The sequence below is a fragment of the Tenrec ecaudatus genome, chromosome 4 (assembly GCF_050624435.1).
Source record: "Tenrec ecaudatus isolate mTenEca1 chromosome 4, mTenEca1.hap1, whole genome shotgun sequence".
Taxonomy (NCBI): Eukaryota; Metazoa; Chordata; class Mammalia; order Afrosoricida; family Tenrecidae; genus Tenrec; species Tenrec ecaudatus.
Window position 1 is genome coordinate 3,860,851 of NC_134533.1, and position 17,984 is coordinate 3,878,834.

Here is a 17,984-nt window from a genome sequence, read left to right on the forward strand (position 1 = left end):
GTTTCGGAGGCTGTTGGTCTTCATGGAAGCAGACAACCTCACCTTTGTCCTGAGGAGCTGTTGGTGGGTTTGAACCACCAGCCTGGCAGTTAGCAGCCCAGTACCTGACCCACAGAACCCTCAGGGAGATTCAAACTCTCAAAAAACAACCTCAACTGATGCTGAGTCTATGCCAGTGCACAGCAGCCCAAGGAGGTAACTCTTTACAGGAGTAGAAAGCCTCATCTTTCTCTAGTAGAGCGGCTGGTGGTTTCAAACTGCTGACGTTGCAGTTAGCAGCTCAGCAAGGATTAGACCTCCAGGGCTCCTCCAAGGCAGTTGTTGTCAGTACCACCCTTCAGGGCTGGGAAGGCGTGGCTCTAAGGAGCTAAGCTGGTTGAAGCCCATATGGTATTCAAACCCAGGTTGCCAGGGAGGGAAGGACAGAAGGCCAGATAGGTGGAGACATTGGAGCCTTTGGGGGTTGAGGCAAGATGGGTGTGGTCATAGGCAGCGATGAGAAATCCGAGGGTGGATCGGGAACTGCAGGTGAGGTTTGTTGAGGGAACAGGCCCCATTGGGCAAATCTACCCAGGGAAGGAGGAAAGGACGGACATCAGGCAGGGGGCAGGCAGCAGGGAGAGCATAACTTGCTAAGTAGTCCCTGCTAAGGGTTCAGGGCTAGATGAATGGTCTTAGGGAGATGGCTCATGCACCACAGAAGCTGTTACGAGAAGATGTCGCCCCAGTGTCCCTCGAAGCCCCCAGTTAGAGGAGCAGCTCAGGGCCTTCAGAACTCAGAGCACTGGGGGCCGAGAGGAGCAGGTGCCCGGAGTGCAGGGTGGGGTTGGCACCAAGCTGGGTGGGGCTGGGCAGTGTAGCCTATGCCCCTGGGCAAGAGGGCATGGCTAGGGAGCTGTAGGGAGAGACCCTCTGGTGGGCATCTCTGTGGGGCCTCAGGGGTTGGATCCAGCAGGTTCTCAGCTTCATGCTCACCTTGGCCCTCACCTGCCCAGGGCACTCTGGGTCTGACACAAGTGTCAGCCTTGCCCCCACGTCCCAGGGCCCCTGGTCACTGTAAGCACAGCCTCCCCTGCCCAGGCCACACTGCACCTTTTCACCCCCCTGCTCTGCGGGCATCTAAGCCCATGCTCTCAACTTGCTCCCCAACTTCCGTGGGACCAGCTTTTCAGTGATCATAAGGAGCTCCAGTGGCTCTGGGTCCTGGCCAAGACCTCAGCAGGATCTGCCCACCCTATACCCCAGGCCACTCCAGGGCTGCAGTCGCGGGCCAGCCCTCTGGAACTTGTCTCCAGCTCTGTCTACCTCCTCCAGGGGCTGCTGTGGCCTCCCCTGGGGGTCCTGGGAGAGCCCCCCTCCTGTGCTTCCCCTCTCCAGCCTCCTTCAGCTGCAGCACAGCCCCGGGGGGTCTGGGTGTGGGGAGGCCATGTGGTCCATGCAGATGGCCAGTCCCTTTCTGTCCTCTTACCCCACACAGCTGGGGGCGGTGACTGGGTGGCCACACAGCATTGCTGTGCCAGCAAGAGGCTGTGGGCACTCGGCCAAATGGGAACCTTTGAGTTTCTTTAAATAAGTATATATATAAAATACACACACACACATACATATACATATACACACGTGTGTGCACACATACACTTATATGTGCGTATATACACCACACCCACGTGCACATACATATACATACATGTATGTACACATGCATTCGCACATAAATGCATGTACATATATACAACCATGCACCTGCATATACACGCATGCCTATACATATATAAATGTGCAAATAGATATGCACATATACACATGCATGTGTACATATGCACACATATCTACGTGTGTACGTGTATATACACATACATTCACACGCATACATTCACACATGCACACGTGTGCATGTGTGTATGCACTTGTGCATGCATGTATGCACACGTGTATACCCATATACATGTATTCATGCACATATACATACACACGTATACAAATGTTCTGTTAAGAGGCCACCTATGAAGCCTTAAATTATCACCTCAAAGAGGGCCTCTTGTCCCACCCCCCACTCCTGCTCCCGCCCCCGCCCCCGCCCCCAGCAACTCAGCCCGCCCCAGGAGGAAGCTGCTCGCTAACAAGACGGGGTGCTGGCTCATGCGCTCCGCGCGCCCCCCTGCACCCCAAGACCGCTGCAGCAGTGGCTGCACGGGAGGCGCCCCTGGTGCCGGCGGCCTCTCCCCACACGCCCGCCTGCCCCGACCCCGGGCCGGGGTCCTCCGTGCGGATGACGCGGGCCCGCGGCCGTCAGATGCCTGTGGGAGTTCAGCCGCTGGCCACATGCAGTAGCCGCTCAGGAGAGAGGGGGGCGGCGGACGCCTGCCCCGGCCCCGCGTGTCCCCGCGCCGCCCGCCTGCCGCTGCGACTCCGCAGCGGAGAGGCCGGAGGGCCGGCCGGAGTCACCCCCAGGAAGCGAGAAGACACCCACCGACCCCCAGTGCCGCCGGCTGATGGCACCTGGCCGGCCGGGGGGCCTGCCCTGGCGACCACCTTGGCGGGGGGGCCACTTACTTTCCGCGCTCCCGGCGTCCCCGCAACCCCCGGATGCCGTGAGCAGGGCGGCTCAGCCACTCCCGGCGGCCGCTGCACCACGTAGCCGCCCTGCCTGCCGCCCGCCCGCCCGCTCGCGTGCTGCCCCCCTCCGCGTGCCCAGCGCTCGCCGCCCGCTCGCCGCCCCCCAGCTCCCTTCGCTCCTCCTGCTCCCTGCGCCGCGGGGCTGGCGAGCCGGGCGGCTCACTTGGCGAGGATGATGAGCGTGCCCGGCGGCGGAGGACCGGCGGCGGTGATGATGCTGGGCCCCGGTAATGGTGGCTGGCCCCGGAATTCTCTCTGCAGCGACTGCATTATCGAGGAGAAGACCGTGGTGTTGCAGAAAAGAGACAATGAGGGCTTCGGCTTCGTCCTCCGAGGGGCCAAAGGTAAGAGCGCCAGGCGGGAGCCCGTGCGTGTGTGTGTGTGTGTGTGTGTGTGTGTGTGCCTGCCCTTAGGCACGCCTGTTTGGGGAAAGATCCCCTGCCCGCTGGAAGAGGAGCAGCTTATGTCCTGGGGGCTTCTGGTTGCTAGACAACTGGGTTTCTTGCTACTCTGCCTCACTGGGGAAGAAGGCCTGGGTTGCCTTGAGGAATATTTTTAATTCTCTTCTTGGGTTCGCCCTCCCCCAGCTGCCCTCCCCCCATCCCACACTTCTCCTGGTACACCATGGGGATGGAGATTGGGGCTGCCCACGGGGCTCCCAGGTCCCAGAGGCCGGGATGGCCCTGCCCAGAGTTCCTGGGGACTGCCCCGTGCAGGGAGCAGAGAGCGGGCTCCGGCTGCCACTGCCGGGGGCGTCAGTGAGCCCAGCTCTAAGGTGACTTTGCAAAGGTAATGTAGCAGGATGGTCCCCTGCTTGAGGCCCAGCTGGCAGCACATATGTGGCTTGGCCTGTCGTGGCAGGCCCCAGAGCCGTGCTCCTGGGAAGCGATCCTCTTAACTTGGAGGTACCCCTGCCGAAGGAACCCAAGATGGCATCTTGCATGCCCCCAGGAAGAAGCATCTGTGCCCAAGAGTGGAGGCAAGGATGTGTGGGCTGCCCCTCGGGGTGCCGGGGGTCCTGAAGCTGTGCTAAGGGGAGGCCCCCTGACTTAGGAGTCAACCCTTCCAGCCCCAGCTGCTGTCTGGCCAGAGAGAGGGGTGGGGGGAGGAGGCAGACCATTCCATGTCTGTGTGTGTGTCCACACCTGCTCATATGATGTACTCCCCCACCCGCCCGCCCCCAGACTCCCCTGTCAGGAACACTCTCTCGTTCGTCCTGGCAAGATCGGGACCCCAGAAGGCCAGCCTCCCACCACAGACAAGCAATGCGCACCTCACCAGGGCGCAGGGACCCTGGCCACTGAGGGGCCCACCAGAGCCAGGCTCCCTGAGCAGGCACCCCGGCTCCCATACCAGCCCCGCAGCTTCCCGCCCACCCACGGGGCTGGCGTCTGTTCCACCGAGCCCCACGTCCAGTCCAGTCCCCAGGGCTGCGACTCCCCGTCGGCGTGGCTTTGGCGAGCGGCTCAGCGTGGCGTTTCTGTAGCTTCGTGGCATGGGAGGGACTTTTCCATTTTTAGAGCTGAAAATGTTTAGTCACTGATGCTTTTGAAGAAAATGACAGGCAAGCCAACATGTACAGGCGCACACGCTACCCCATGCATGCAGGGGCCCGGGGCAGGATGGAAGCCCCACGGCTTTGCCTGGCTGGAGCTGGCACTGCCCCGTGAACTTGAGTCTCAAGAGGGCTTAGACCCTCGCCCCATTTCCAGTGGGAGACACGCCCCCCCCAGGGTCCTGCCAGGTGGGCTGCCATCTTGGACACGTCTCCCAGAGTTGTGATGGGGTGGTGCTTATCTCCACAGCCGATACTCCCATCGAAGAATTCACCCCGACGCCAGCGTTCCCAGCCCTGCAGTACCTGGAGTCTGTGGATGAGGGCGGGGTGGCATGGCAGGCCGGACTGAGGACCGGGGACTTCCTGATCGAGGTAGGGACATGGGTGTGTGCCTCTTTCTGCTTGGGGAGAGCGCCGACTCTCATGCGCGTGGGCATAGCACCAGGGCCTTGGCTGCCGGGACAGGTGGCCCAGAGGAAGCAGAGATGGTGTGGACGGAGGGGCTGGTACCCCGGCTCCGGTTGGGAGTGTGGGGGAGACCTCCTCCAGGGCCTCTTGTGTTCGGTCATCGTTGAAACCCTGGCTGTGACTTTGTGGAGGACAGAGAGTAGCACTGGGCCATCTTCGGTCTTGAGGTTGAAGGCAGAGTAAGATGATTGTCATGGTGTTGGGGTCGCTCATGCCTCCACGGAGGGTGGAGGAGTTTGGTTGTGATTCTAAGGGGGTCCCTGAGAGGAGCTTCAGTCCCTGTGTCTTGAGGCCTGATTAGAAAGCTGTCCCCCTGGTGTGTACGTGCATTTAGTTGGTTCTGTTCGTAGTGTCTGAGAGACCATTGGCTTGCAAGTCTCGTCACAGGAGGGGCTGCTGGGTAGGGGGGTGGGCATGAGGAGGGGCCGGCGTTGACGGGCATGTGAAGGACAGTTTTAAACCCAGACACGCTGGGAACTGGCCCCCAACAGGTGAGCGAGAGTGTCCTCGGTCACAAAACTCCGTGAGATGCCCAGGTGGTGCCACGCAGACCCAGCGTGGCATTGACATGAGCATGGGCATGCGGCGCCTGCAGCTCCCGACCTGCCCGGGTGATGTTTTGCCGCACCTCCAGGTGTCCCATGCAGTCTTGGTACTGGAAGGAGGCACCCCCCTCCCCGTCTTGGGGAGTGGTCGGTGTCCCAGACAGTGTTGTGGATTGGGAGCACCCTTGGACCCTGGTCCCGTAGGCTTGTGTGACCCTCGGTAGAGCTTCACGCTTCCTCCCTGTGATCCCTGAGGCTGGCCACACCTGCATGCAAGACCCACATGGCAGGTCCCATTGACAGGCATGTGGGTCACTTACTTGTCTGGTCTGTGGCAGACACAGCCTTATCGCAGTCCCCCAGGGGAGAGGGTCCCTGTCTCCCCCCCCATTCCTCTCCTCCCCACCACAGAGAACCCCCCAGGATGTCAGTTCTAGCTGTATGATTCTCAGAACCATGGAGAACCGGGGCGGGGGCTGAGGGGGCTGTTCCGAAGACAGCATCCTGTGGGCGAAGAAGGCCTTTTGACGTAGTCCTTCTGGTGCCGCCCGGCAGCACCCGGCCCATTGGGCTCACCGAGCAGAAGCGTTGGAACTGCTTCCGGCCAATCCAAGCCTATTTTGGGTGAGGATTCACAGTCATTGGATGCATTTAAACAGCGGGGGTGTGTCCACCGGGCTCTGTGGGTTAACTAGATGTGTGACCCTTGTGGGTGGGCAGAGATGGAGCTGGCTTCTCTGTAGCAAGGAAGTGTGTGTGTGTGTGTGTGTGTGTGTGTGTGTGTGTGTGTGTGTGTAGCCGACAGAGAGAGGGGTTAACACAGGTTTTTGCTTTACTCTTGGCTTTTATCATAAACAAGCAGACAGGTACAGAAGAAGCCCAACCCATTGTGAGCCGTGGGCTTGTGTCCTTGATAAACGAGGAGAGTGGGGCAGGGGCTGGGAGAACTGGAGCAGAGGGAAGCAAGTGGGGTTAGTGGACACCTCTGTACGTGCTGGCCACTTACATACCCCTGGTCTGTAGACCCGCCACCCTGCACAAAGGGCACTGGTGGGAGTGTCCCTGAGTCTGCTTTGATGTGGCATGGCTCTTGACCCCCGAGGTGCCCGGACCCTTGCATGGCGTGCCAGGTCTCCTATCCTGGGTAACCTATCCTGGTCTAAGCCATCCGGACAAAGCTGGTGGGAAGGATGACGGCCTCCCATCCTGAGTCACAGCCTCTCCCAGAAGTCATCCGCTAACGGGGGTGCAGGGGGTGGTTGGACCATTGTATAGACTCCCTGCTCATCCCCACAGTGTTCAGGAATGTTCCCAGAAGAGAGACTTAGCACCATGGGGTTGAATCGCTCCCAATGAAGGATGTCCCCAGTGGAACTCACTCAGCATGACGCTTCCCAAATTGGGTGACAATGCCCCGGGATTGGGGAGGGGGGGAGTCTGCACTGAGATGGCTTGGCGGTGCTGGGGGGGAGGGGGGCTGCAAAAGCAAATGCCAACACTTTACCCTGGTTGATGGGCTACAGTGCTAAAGGTCTTCATTGCTGAGAGGAAGTGCTAACACGGAGATGAGGCTGGAATCTCGGAACGGAGCAAGCACTGAACTCTGCAAGGTTCAGAGACTTGGGCAGGGGCAGAACTCCCTTCCCTCCTTCACCAGGGGGCCCCTGTCTCTACATTGTCCCTCTCCTGGGGGTGCAAACCGTGAACAACTCCAGCTGCTGACCTTGCAATTGAGATTCCTGGGCACCTCAGGAGGGAGGCACCTGCTTCCAAAGAAATCGACCCCTGAGTGCCCCACCTCCACCCTACACAGGAGCCAGCTCTCCACTGGCCCAGGCGTGGGGTCATTGTGAGTCCAGAGGGATGCAACAGCAGCTGATGCTCAAAACCCAAACTCAGTGCTGACTCACAGTAACCCTCTTGGGGCAGGGTAGAACTGCCCCTGTGGGTTTCTGAGACTGCCGCTCTTTACTGAAGTAGAAAGCCTCATCTTTCTCCCACAGAGCGGCTGGTGGTTTCAAACTGCTGACCCTGCAGGCAGCAGTACAACTAGTAACCCCGCACCACCAGCGCTCCTGGAAGCTGAGACCAGCTTCTAGAGTGTGTTTCTCTCCCACCTGAGCATTTGGGGAGAATTTGTTCTTTGGGGGAAGGAGGGGGGGTTCTTATCTTTGTTCATCACACCTGCCCTCTCCCACCCAACACAAACTCCCTGCCAGTAATTCGATGACGCCGGCTCACAGTGACCCTGTAGACCGGGGTAGAACTGCCCTGTGGGTTTCCCAGACTGTAATTCTTTACGGGAGTAGAAAGCCTCTTCTCTCTCCCTCAGAGCGACTGGTGTTTTTGAACTACCAATTTTGTGGTTAGCATCCCCATCGTGTAATCCACTTCTCCAAAAGCTTTGCATGAAGTCCCGACTCAATGGCTCTCCTAAAACCAGGAATTTCAATGAAAAGGGTGTGAGAGTTGGGTGTGGGGTCATCATAAGGAGTTCACCTCAGAGGTGCGCGGTGGGGACATGAGGACATTTTCACCTGGTACCAGACCAGCTCAGAGAGAAGAGAGCTGTTATGGGACTCCCTGGGTAACTGGCCTCAAGGAAATGCCAGCTTCCCAGGGGAGAGGTGGCTGGGGCCCGGGCAGAGCCACGCGGGGGTGGGGGGGGAGGGATGGGGGGATGACGGCGGCGTGTCCCTTGTGGGGAATGCAGTCCCTCCCCCCACCCTCCCCACCCCGTGTCTCTGAGCCTGGAGAGAATCAGGGGCTGGGCAGGTCAGAGGAGGAGGTGGAAGCCAGGCCACCCCCAGACAGGAAACCTCAGGCTTTCAGATCCTGATTAGAGCTTGTCAGGGAGGGGATGGTGCGTTGAGATGGAAGCGCTTAGAGGTGGGATCAGCTTTCAGCTTGCGCAGGGCATCTGCTGCCATTGCTTGGAGGGTCCGTGAGATGGGACGGAGTAGGCTGTCTCCAGGAGTGATCAAGACGGGGAGTTGTAGGAGGGACAAAAGATGACGGATGTGCATGGAGCCCTTTCAGAGACTTTGGTGTCCTGTGGAAACAAACAAACATGAAACACAGCCAGATGCTCTCTTAGTCAGGTGCTCCCTAGTCAGGTGCTCCCCCAGTCAGGTGTTCCCTTAGTCAGGTGCTCCCTTAGTCAGGTGTTCCCCTAGTCAGGTGTCCCCCAAGCCATATGCTCCCCAGGGAGGTGCTCCCTTAGTCAGGTGCTCCCAAGTTAGGTGCTCCCCAGGCAGGTACTCCCCAGGGAGGTGCTCTCCAAACCAAACTCACTGCCATCAAGTCAGGTGCTCCCCCAGTCAGGTGCTCCCCAGGGAGGTGCTCTCCAAACCAAACTCACTGCCATCAAGTCAGGTGCTTCCCTAGTCAGGTGCTCCCTTAGTCAGATGCTCCCTAGTCAGGTGCCCCCCAAGCCATGTGCTCCCCAGGGAGGTGCTCCCTTAGGTACTCCCTTAGTCAGGTACTCCCAAGCCATGTGCTCCCCAGGTAAATGCTCCCTTAGTCAGGTGCTCCCAAGTCATGTGCTCCCCAGGGAGGTGCTCCCTTAGGTACTCCCTTAGTCGGGTACTCCCAAGCCATGTGCTCCCCAGGGAAATGCTCCCTTAGTCAGGTGCTCCCTTAGTCAGGTGCTCCCAAGTTATGTGCTCCCCAGGGAGATGCTCCCTTAGGTACTCCCCAGTCAAGTGCTCCCCAGGGAGGTATTCCCCAATCAGTAGAATGCTCCCCAGTCAGCTGGCTCCTATTACCCAAGCTTTGTGCTTGTTTCCCATGGCGACTCTGTAGGAAGCCCCACACGTACTACCTCACCCTGCTGCCCTTCCTTCACGTACTCCAGACTGTGAGATCAGAGAGATCAGTGGCATGGGACATCGTGCCCATCCCGCCACCTACCCCACCCCCCACTGAGTTCTACAGCCCCCACAGGCAGAAACCCAGCCCTCTTTCCTCAGGGCCACGCTGCTCTCTGCACCCCTCCCTCGGTTTTCTTCGTCTCTCTAGGCAGCCGTGAGAGCTCCTTTGTCCTTTGCTGGATGGCTAGCTTCACCAGCATCTGTCTCGAGGTCTGTGCCCACTGGAGCACACGTGGGGACCTCACCTCTCCTCCTGCGGGCAGTGTGCCATGTGGGGTGGAGCCCAGCTCCGTGGCCCAGGGCACTAAGCACACAGTGAAGGGTTACCAGCATCAACGGCTGGTCTCACAGAGGCTCCGTCTCAGGACCTCCTTCAGGCCCCTCTCTGCTGAGCTGGCAGGACCCCTGAAAAATCACCTTTAACCAAGTGTGGCCCCCGGGACAGGGATCACCCACCTAGAGGTCATCAGCCTGGGCTGCCCAGACTCCTGTCAGGGCAGCAGATCTCCTGACCCCATTTAGCAGCACAGGGGGCTGGATGGCACCAGATGGGAGGGTTGTCCAGGTTCCCTGAGAGGGTGGGGGGGGACGGCAGCCAGCAGGCCCCAGATCACTGTGTGGGCCCCGTGAGCCCCTCGGCATTACACGGAGGTGTCCAAGGCCCTCACGGTTCTGAGGTGCCATCGAGTCAGTTGACCCACAGCGAGCCCATATCAACCGAAGGAAACACCACCGGGCCTTGTGTCTCCTCACTGCTGTGCATATGAGCCCACTGCTGCAGCCCCTGTGCCCGTCCATCTCCTGGAGGGCCTTCGTCTCCCTCGCTACCCCTCCACTTTCCCAAACATGAAGTCCTTGTCCAGGGACTGGCCTCTCCGGACAGCATGTCCAGCGTGCGTGGATGAGATCTCCCCCTCCTTGCACAAAGCAGCACTCTGGCTGTACTCGCCGCAAGCAGATCTACAGATCTGCTCATTTGGCTCTGAGGTTTGGCCCCTGCCTGGGCTCCAAACCAAACAAACTCACTGCCATCAAGTAGATTCCGACTCTTAGAGACCCCGCAGGACAGAGTGGAACTTTCCCTTAGAATTCCTGGGTCGGTCACTCTTCTTGAGAGCCTCGTTCTCCTCCCCTGGAGCAGATGGCGGTTTTGAACTGCTGACCTTGCGGCTAGCAGCCCAACGCATAAGTACTACCACATCAGGGCTCCTTGCCTTCACTGAATACTAGAAAACAGCACCCATTGTTAACCCACTTAGAGATGGGAAAACTGATTTGCCCAGGGCTAAATGATTTGCCCAGGGTCACAGGGCTGGTGAGGAGAGGAGCTGGTCTTCCGACCCAAGAGCGTTGATAAATCAGACAAATGTTTGTTAGGAGCCAGGGGACGTGGTCGTGGAAAGGCTCAGTGACTAACTGAAAGGTTGGCAGTTCAAACACACCATCAACCACTGGGGAGAACGTTGAGGCCATCTGCTTTGGTAGTAAACATGAGGGCCCGGAGGACTGGCGGGTCGGGGGCGGGGTTCTGCCTGTCCTACGGGACCACTGGGAGTTGGACTTGGCCTTGAGGTTGGGGCATTGGGGTTTTACCCGTCTAGGAGGCCCTGGCAGGCTCAGCATGCAAGGCGACAAAAAGTGAGAACAAGAGGGGTCCTCAGAACTCAGGTGACGGGACCCAGGCGGCTCAGTAAAGTCAGCATCCAGGGGGAGGGGACAGCAGCACTTCCCCTGCCTTCCTCTCTCATTCCTTACTCTTGTTGCCGGAAGCACACTCCCTGTGAGCCATGAGAAGGTGTCAACTACACTGAACTGTGTAGAAACCAGGGTGACCGCGACTGTGCCTGAGACAGCCAGCTATGAGTGGCGCTGTGTCCCCAGATCCTGGCCGGAGGAGGGACATGGCCCTGCCCAGACTGCAGTGCTATAGGACACAGGCAGGGGACACCGGGGACAGTTAAGGACACTTGGAGCAGATCATTGAAAGCTGTGGTTTTGGGAGCTGTTAAGACCCACAGGAAGCAGTGATGTTGTTTTAAGTGAAAGAAAATCGGCTCAGAATGACCTGCCAGGGACATCTGACTTGCCCCCCTCCCTCCCCGGCATGCTGCCCTTTATCTTAGCTGGCATTGAGTCTCCCCGGAGTGACCTGAGCACATCAGGACCCCGTGGCTGGCTGTCACCCATTGTGTGGTCGTTGGCTGATTGCCAGGCTTTGCTACCTAGTCTGTCTGCATCTGGAAGCTCTGCTGTTGTGTTTGGCATCACAGCTGGGTGATGGCCATAGAAGGGGTACCTTGGCCGGAATTCAAACTAGAGTCTTGCACACAGAGGGTGTCAGTTTTACCAGTGAACCCCACCTGCCCTGTGTCCCCCCCCAAAAAATAGGCATCAGAAGAGGAGAGTTCTTGGACGCCAGGGCTGTCTCATCGATGAGCTCCCCTCTCCTTGTATCTTCCCTTAGCGCCCTGTTTCCTGCGATGGTGAGGATTCTGATTGGGGGAGCGTTCATCTAATCAACAGCAAAGATACGTCGTTCAGAGGCACGGCCTCCACTCTGCACCGCCGGGGTGGGTGTCTCGGTGCCGTGGCCAGGTCCAGCTCCGGGGCCCCAGGAGAGCACACTTTCCTGGACGTTAATTATTACCCGGGGCCACCGCCGACAGCAGGGGAGAGTCCCGTGGTGTCTGTAATTGTGCTCTGAGCACTGAAGTGGCCCATCTCATTTCTCCGTTAATTTCTCTAAATCGGTTTTCCCTCGCAATTAGCGCAGGCAGCGATATCCCTCAACCTTGAAGAGTGAGCCCGGTGTTTGCTAATGACTTTCCTTTCCCCACCCCGCCCCGCCCCTTCGGATTAAACACTGGTTGGGAGGATGCTCCAGGGCCACCTTAGCGTCATCTGTTTGAGATTTTAAGAGAGCAGGCAAAGATGGGAGCGGGGGGAGGGCTGGCCTTTGCCCCAGAGGCCGGTTTAGCATCTCATCAAGTGTCTTGAGGCCGGTGCCGAAAGAGCAGGACCTCGGAGCTCCGCATGCGTAAACCATTGCTTTCAACCAGACTCCAGCTGTTTGCCATGGTGACCCCACCCTGGTGCCCATCACAGCGCACCCACCCCCACCCCCGGACCCTTGCCCAGCCTTTGCTGAGGCGAGGACCTCCCGACCACCTTCTCATCACGTCCCTGCCTCCCAAGGGAGCCCCAGCCTGGGTATATATATATATATATATATATATATATATATATATATATATTTTTTTATGGTGAGAAACACACATAACTAGACAGGTGCCACGTCAGCCACACTCGTGGCTCCACGTCATTCCTCATGTTAAGCGGTCACCAGCGCCAGTCTTCCTCTCCAGCTGTCTCCCATCCCCCTCCACCAAGACACCACCCCCACCGCCCAACCAACCACTCCTCCAATACCTGGCAATGTCCCCCCCCCCCACACACACACACACAAAAGAAAACCACTCACTGCTATCAAGTCAATGCAGACTCAGCGACCCTGCTGGACGGGGCAGAGAGGCCCCTGACTTTCTGCGACGGTCACTCTCTACGGGAGTAGAAAGCCTTTCTCTCTCAGAGAGGCCGATGGTTTCAAACCGCCGACCTTGCGGTGAGCAGCCCAGTACGTCACCACTGAAGCAGACAGAAAAAAGCACACGGGATAAGACTTCCCATGTGAATGGTCCCAGGAATCAGATATCATAATATTGACTTATGCTAATGACCACCCACAATCTGCCGTGCTGTGTGATGCTGGAAGTTAGCACCCCACCCTTACTCCCAGACGCCCCAGCCCCTGGTAGCCTGGGGTAAACACTGCTCTTTGTCTATTTGGGATTATTTTTGCCTTTGACCCAAATGCTCCTTAGAAGCCAGGATGGTGACACTTCGTCTCAGATACATTGGACATGTCAGGAGAGACCGGTCCTTGGAGAAGGACATCGTGCTTGGTCCAGTGGAGGGGCAGTGAAGGAGAGGAAGGCCCTTGAAGGGATGGATGGACACAGGGGCTGCAGCCACGGGCTCGGGCACAGGAACTGTGAGGGCGGCGCAACTGTTTCCCTGTGTTGCTCTTGGGGTCGCCATCGGTCGGAGCTGGCGCGATGGTGCCTGACCACTACGCCCACACTTGGAATTATTCCATGGTTCCCTGTCCATCTGAGTCTGGTGTGGCTCACCCCGCAGCAGGTGCCCCGGGTCCATCCCTGACGCACCAGGTGTCAGAACTTGCGTCCTCCTCTGGCTGGGTCCTGGACTATCTTGTGTGGATCCATCCATCTGTGGTTGGCCACTGGATCAGCCGCAGTGGACATTGGTGGACAAGGATCGGTTTGAGGTCCACCGCCCAGCCTTCCTGCCACCCCCCTTTCAGGAGACAACAGAGTCAACTGCTCTCTGGTGTCTTGGTTTCCAGAGGCTCAAAGCATCGCTGGCCTCTCTCTGAGGAGTCCACCCCCTGGGGGATGCCTTGGACAGCTGAAGGCTGGGCCCCTGACCGGCCGGCCCTCTTGCCCCTGAGGGAACCTCCTCCTCTGCCCGAGAACAGGTGGCCAGACGCCGATGTGACTCGGCCCCCGACCGAGGGAGGCTGCCGCGATTACCCATCTGAACTCTTGGCTTGTTCGTTTGGGTTCTAATTTGAAGCATCAGTGATTTCAATTTCGAGCTAAAAAAAGATCTGGAATCACTTCAGGGGGACGGCGGTGCTGTGCTCAGGCCTCCTCGGGGCGGGCAGATGGCGGCCGCGCTCGCCCGATGGAGCTGGCGGATTGCAGTCACTGTCAAGGGCACGGGCTCATGTCCATCTGAGGCCCCACCCCCACCCCCGGGTGTGCAGCCACCCCGGGCAACCTACTGCTCGCCCGCCTTTGGCCCCCAGCTCCCTAACCCGTGGATATAAATTCACACCAAATGCTCAGCCCAGCTCCTGGCCTCTGGTAAGGTCTCTGTGCCAGCAACAAACAGGAAACCATTCCTGTCATTCATTCATTCATTCATCCATCCATTCATGCTGATGGGACCTGGGCCCACCCGGAGTGGCTATCCTGTGCTTTGGAGAGGAAAGGCATGAACCAGACAGTCCCAGGAATGGGGGTGGGGTGTACTATCTGGAAGGGGAACAGGGGCAGAAGGAGCAGCGGCCCCACAGGAGATCAGGGAAAAGACTGCTTGGCACGTGGCATTCACGATCAAGTGATACTCTGTGGGCACATGGAGCCCTGCCAGGTTCCAAGTCTGACTACTCATTGCAAGGTCGACAGTTCGAACCCGTCAGCCACTCCACAGGAGCAAGATGAGGCTGCCTGCTTTTGCCAAGATCTGCAGGCTCGGGAATGCACACGGGCAGTTCTATCCTGTCCTGCTGGGAGTCGGCGTGGCCTCCATGGCAGGGAGTTTTAAGGATCTGTCAGCAGGAGCCCTGGTGACATCTTTGTTACATGTTAGGCTGCTAATGGGAAGGCCACCGGTTTGAAACCACCAGCTTCTCCAAAGGAGGTGACGTAGCTTTCTGTTCCTGTAAAGAGTGACAGTTTAAGATCCCACAGGGGCTGTTCTGCCCTGTCCTGTTGGGTCGCTGAGTTGGCATCTGCTCGATTTTGGTAGGCAGGAGAGATTCGGCTGCCAGAAACATTGGTGGGGGGGGGGGGCGGCAGGCAGGGAGGCTGTTCGGGGAGTGGTGGGTGGTGGGTGGTGGGTGGTGGGTGGGCCCAAGAGGGGCCCCTGTGTAGCTCCTGGAGGAGGATGTAGCAGCAGGCGCCACAGGAGGGCTGATGGAGCTCTCCCTGGTGCTGAACCCGGCCCTGGCAGAATGGAGCTTGGACAGGGCCAGCGGGTGGGGGTAGGGCACTCTGAGGCCTCAGCCCCACCCCACCCCCACACCGATCCCCCTCTGTCTGTCCTTGTCCCCCGTGTCCTTGGACTGTGGGCACAGACTCTTTACGCGGTGGATACGCTTGGCAGAGAAGTTCTTCCAGGTGGAGGACTGGTAAGCATGTGTGCCCCCCACCTCCTCTATGTGCCAACCCCCACAAGGTCAGTCACATGTCCCCTTCCCCAAGGCCGGCCCCCAACCTCTTCTGCTAGCCCAACCCACACACACACACACCCCATGTGCTGGCTCCCAGTCCTATCTGTCTCCCTCGTGAGGAGGTGCTGGTTCTCTGGGGTCAGGAGGTGGTCTTGCCGCTTTCCCCCTCCACCACCACCACCGTGCCTCCAACACCTGGTGGGGAGGTAATGCCGATGGCTGTGTGGCGGCCCCGGGAGCAGTAGAATACAATGTGCCTGGTCCTGCGCGTCCTGATGACGGGATCTGGATCCAGCTGTCAGGAAGCCCAGCGTGTCCCTGTCTGGTTTCCCGCATTGGGCGCCAGGCCTTTCTTCCTGGTCTGTCTTCATCTGGCATTCCTACTGAAACCTGCCCAGCAGGCTAATGGCACGTGAGGGGCTTTGGCTGAAAACTCAACCCAGGCCTCCTGCCTGGAGCTGAGAATCCTCCCAGCTAACTGCCAGTGGTGTGCCCATGTTGGTGGGGTCCTGGCTTATGGCAACCTGAGGCATAACAGAACAAGATAGCGCCGGGTCCTGGGGCACCTACTCACGCGTGCTCTGTGTGGGCCCGTAGTTGCAGCCACTGTGTCCATCCATCTCCTTTGGGGAGGGTGCTCTCTCTCACTGCCTGGTCAGAATGTGGAATCCCGACAAGGGGCCCTCAGAGGTCCCTCCTCCATCCTCCTGGCCCGTTCACTGCTCTCTGGGCTCTGCTTAGCTGTGATGTGTCTCCACGGGCAGCAGGAAGTTTCCTTCCACAAGCGGTTAGGTTGGCAAGAGAGCGAAAAATCCATCCTGCTCAGTGCCCTGTTGGGTCCTTTAATTGATGGAGTTTGTCAGCCCTGGTAGCCGGGGTGTGTGCCAGCCAGCAGTAAGTGTGGTGGAAGTGTGTGTGTGTGGTGGCGGGGTGTGTGTGTGTGTGTTGGGGAACAGGGCATGCCCGGCTCTGTCTGAGACTGCGCCCCCGATGCTGGTTCCAGGAGATGACCACCCACCTGGCACCTCCTGCCCTCTTTGATGGGTCCATCCTCAGCCCTCCGCGGAGGCCAATCCTGGCCAGGCATCATAGGCATGACCGAAGCTCAGTCCAGCTCTCGGGGAGCGAAAGGAACTGCCTTGGGGATGCAGGGGACTAAGGGCCACACGGAGGGGCAACTGGGACAGGTAGGAAGCACCCAGGAAAGGCCTGGAGAGAAGACGCAATGTGTCTTCATTGCCGTTCAGGTGGGTTAGGCTGGCACTGCTCTCTTCTTGCTTCTGCTGCCCTTGGGTGCCAAGGAGTTGGGCCCAGCCCCTCATGACCCTGCACACGACAGAACCACGTACTGCCCAGTCCTGCACCATCTGCACAGTCGCTCCTAGGCCTGAGCCCATGGCTGCAGCCCCTGTGTCCGTCCGTCTTTGTTGAGGGCCTTCCTCTTTCTCACTGGCCCCTCACTTTTGCAAGTGTGACACCCTTCTCCAGGGACTGGTCTTTCCTGACAACCTGCCCAGAGCATGTATGGTGACATGGGGCCCCTGTGGGAGGCCGGGTTGACTGGAGAAACAGATCCAGCGACACGTATCCATGTGGAGCAGGTTTATACCAAGAAGTCATTATGTAGCGAGGAAACGTCCCAGCCCAGTCCCAGCGGAACTGAGACTAGGGGAGGTGGCCCATGAGGAGGGGGAGACTCCCGGCTGATCCCCTGGTTGTGTGACCATGTGGCTCATTTCTGCCCTCAACCCCCTGCTGCATCCTCAGTGGGTTCACTGAGCCCCGGATCAGGTAGAACTTGGGGTCCCTTGGGGACACACGGGGGTTCTGATGCTCAGGGACCTGTGACATCAACCATGTGACAAGTAGAGCCAAGCCTGAGTGAGCCTGGCACCTCCTAAGGGCATGTGCCTGTCCCCTCCATGCCTGGCGGGTGATGTCCAGGGTTGGGCAGTTCCCCTCCTCTGGGCCCCGAAGCCTTGTAGCTGCAGCTGGTGGACAGGCAGGAGTCCTCCAGATCCTGCCCCACCAGGCAGCGGTCTTGGTCTGGGTCAAGGTCCAGCATGGCAAGATTCATCTCATCTCAGGAACCCCTGGACTTTGCCCTGAGAATTGTCCAGTGTCTAGAGATTTGAATGGCAGTCCCAGGAGTCTGCACAGCAGTGGTTGGGAGAGCTTACTTTGAAGGTGAATGACTCACCCATCCGGTCCATCTGTCACTGGCCTGTCCAGTCACTCACTCCCACCCAAGTCAGGCAGTCAGGCAGTTACTTAGTCAGGCAGTCTGTGATCTGATGGGGTATGTTACTGCCCCCACCGCCCACCCTCCCTCACCCAGCCACCCCTGTCACCACCACAGAGAGGCCCCATAGTCAGCCTCTGGAGAAAGAGGGGAGAGAGCCAGGATCGAAGAGGGAGGGAGGGACTCGAAGAAGCTGGAGGAAGAGAGCTGAGCTTCAGCCAAGCCCATGGGCTGTGGGACCCAGACGGGCCGGACCCAGAGCCCTGAACTCCATGGAACCAGTGCCTGGGGCTTTGCTGGTCTTGGTGTGAGCAGAGTCACTGTGGTGCCAGGGGGCAGCGGAGAACCTGTGCTGGGCCGGGTTGGGGGGAGATGCCTGGGAAACACCCCAGACTCGTAGCTCCGTATCTCTAGAAACGTGAACCCGCTCTAAACATCAGCCGATTTTCTTCAAAAATAAGATTTGGAATCTTATTAAAAAAAAAAAAAAAGGAGAAAAGCCCTCCAGAGGCTATTGAGATTGAGTGGTCTGGTGTATGGCTGTAGGGCAGCTCTGAGAAGGCCAACCCCATTGCCCTTGACTCGGCCCGACGTCAACCCTTTCTTCCCCGTCACTGCCGAAGCACTCTGAATGGCCAGCTTT

General features: G+C 58.6%; 1 protein-coding gene across 8 annotated transcripts in view; it reads left to right on the top strand.

The window, feature by feature from the left end:
• The window catches only part of SHANK2 (SH3 and multiple ankyrin repeat domains 2), a 395,141-nt gene that overhangs the window by 249,970 nt on the left and 127,187 nt on the right, over window positions 1-17,984 (top strand). For all 8 annotated transcript variants that reach the window (XM_075547967.1, XM_075547968.1, XM_075547969.1 and 5 more), the window contains 2 exons: window positions 2,878-2,960; window positions 4,422-4,546. In XM_075547967.1, coding sequence (XP_075404082.1) covers window positions 2,878-2,960; window positions 4,422-4,546 — 208 coding nt within the window. The remainder of the gene's footprint in view (window positions 1-2,877; window positions 2,961-4,421; window positions 4,547-17,984) is intronic.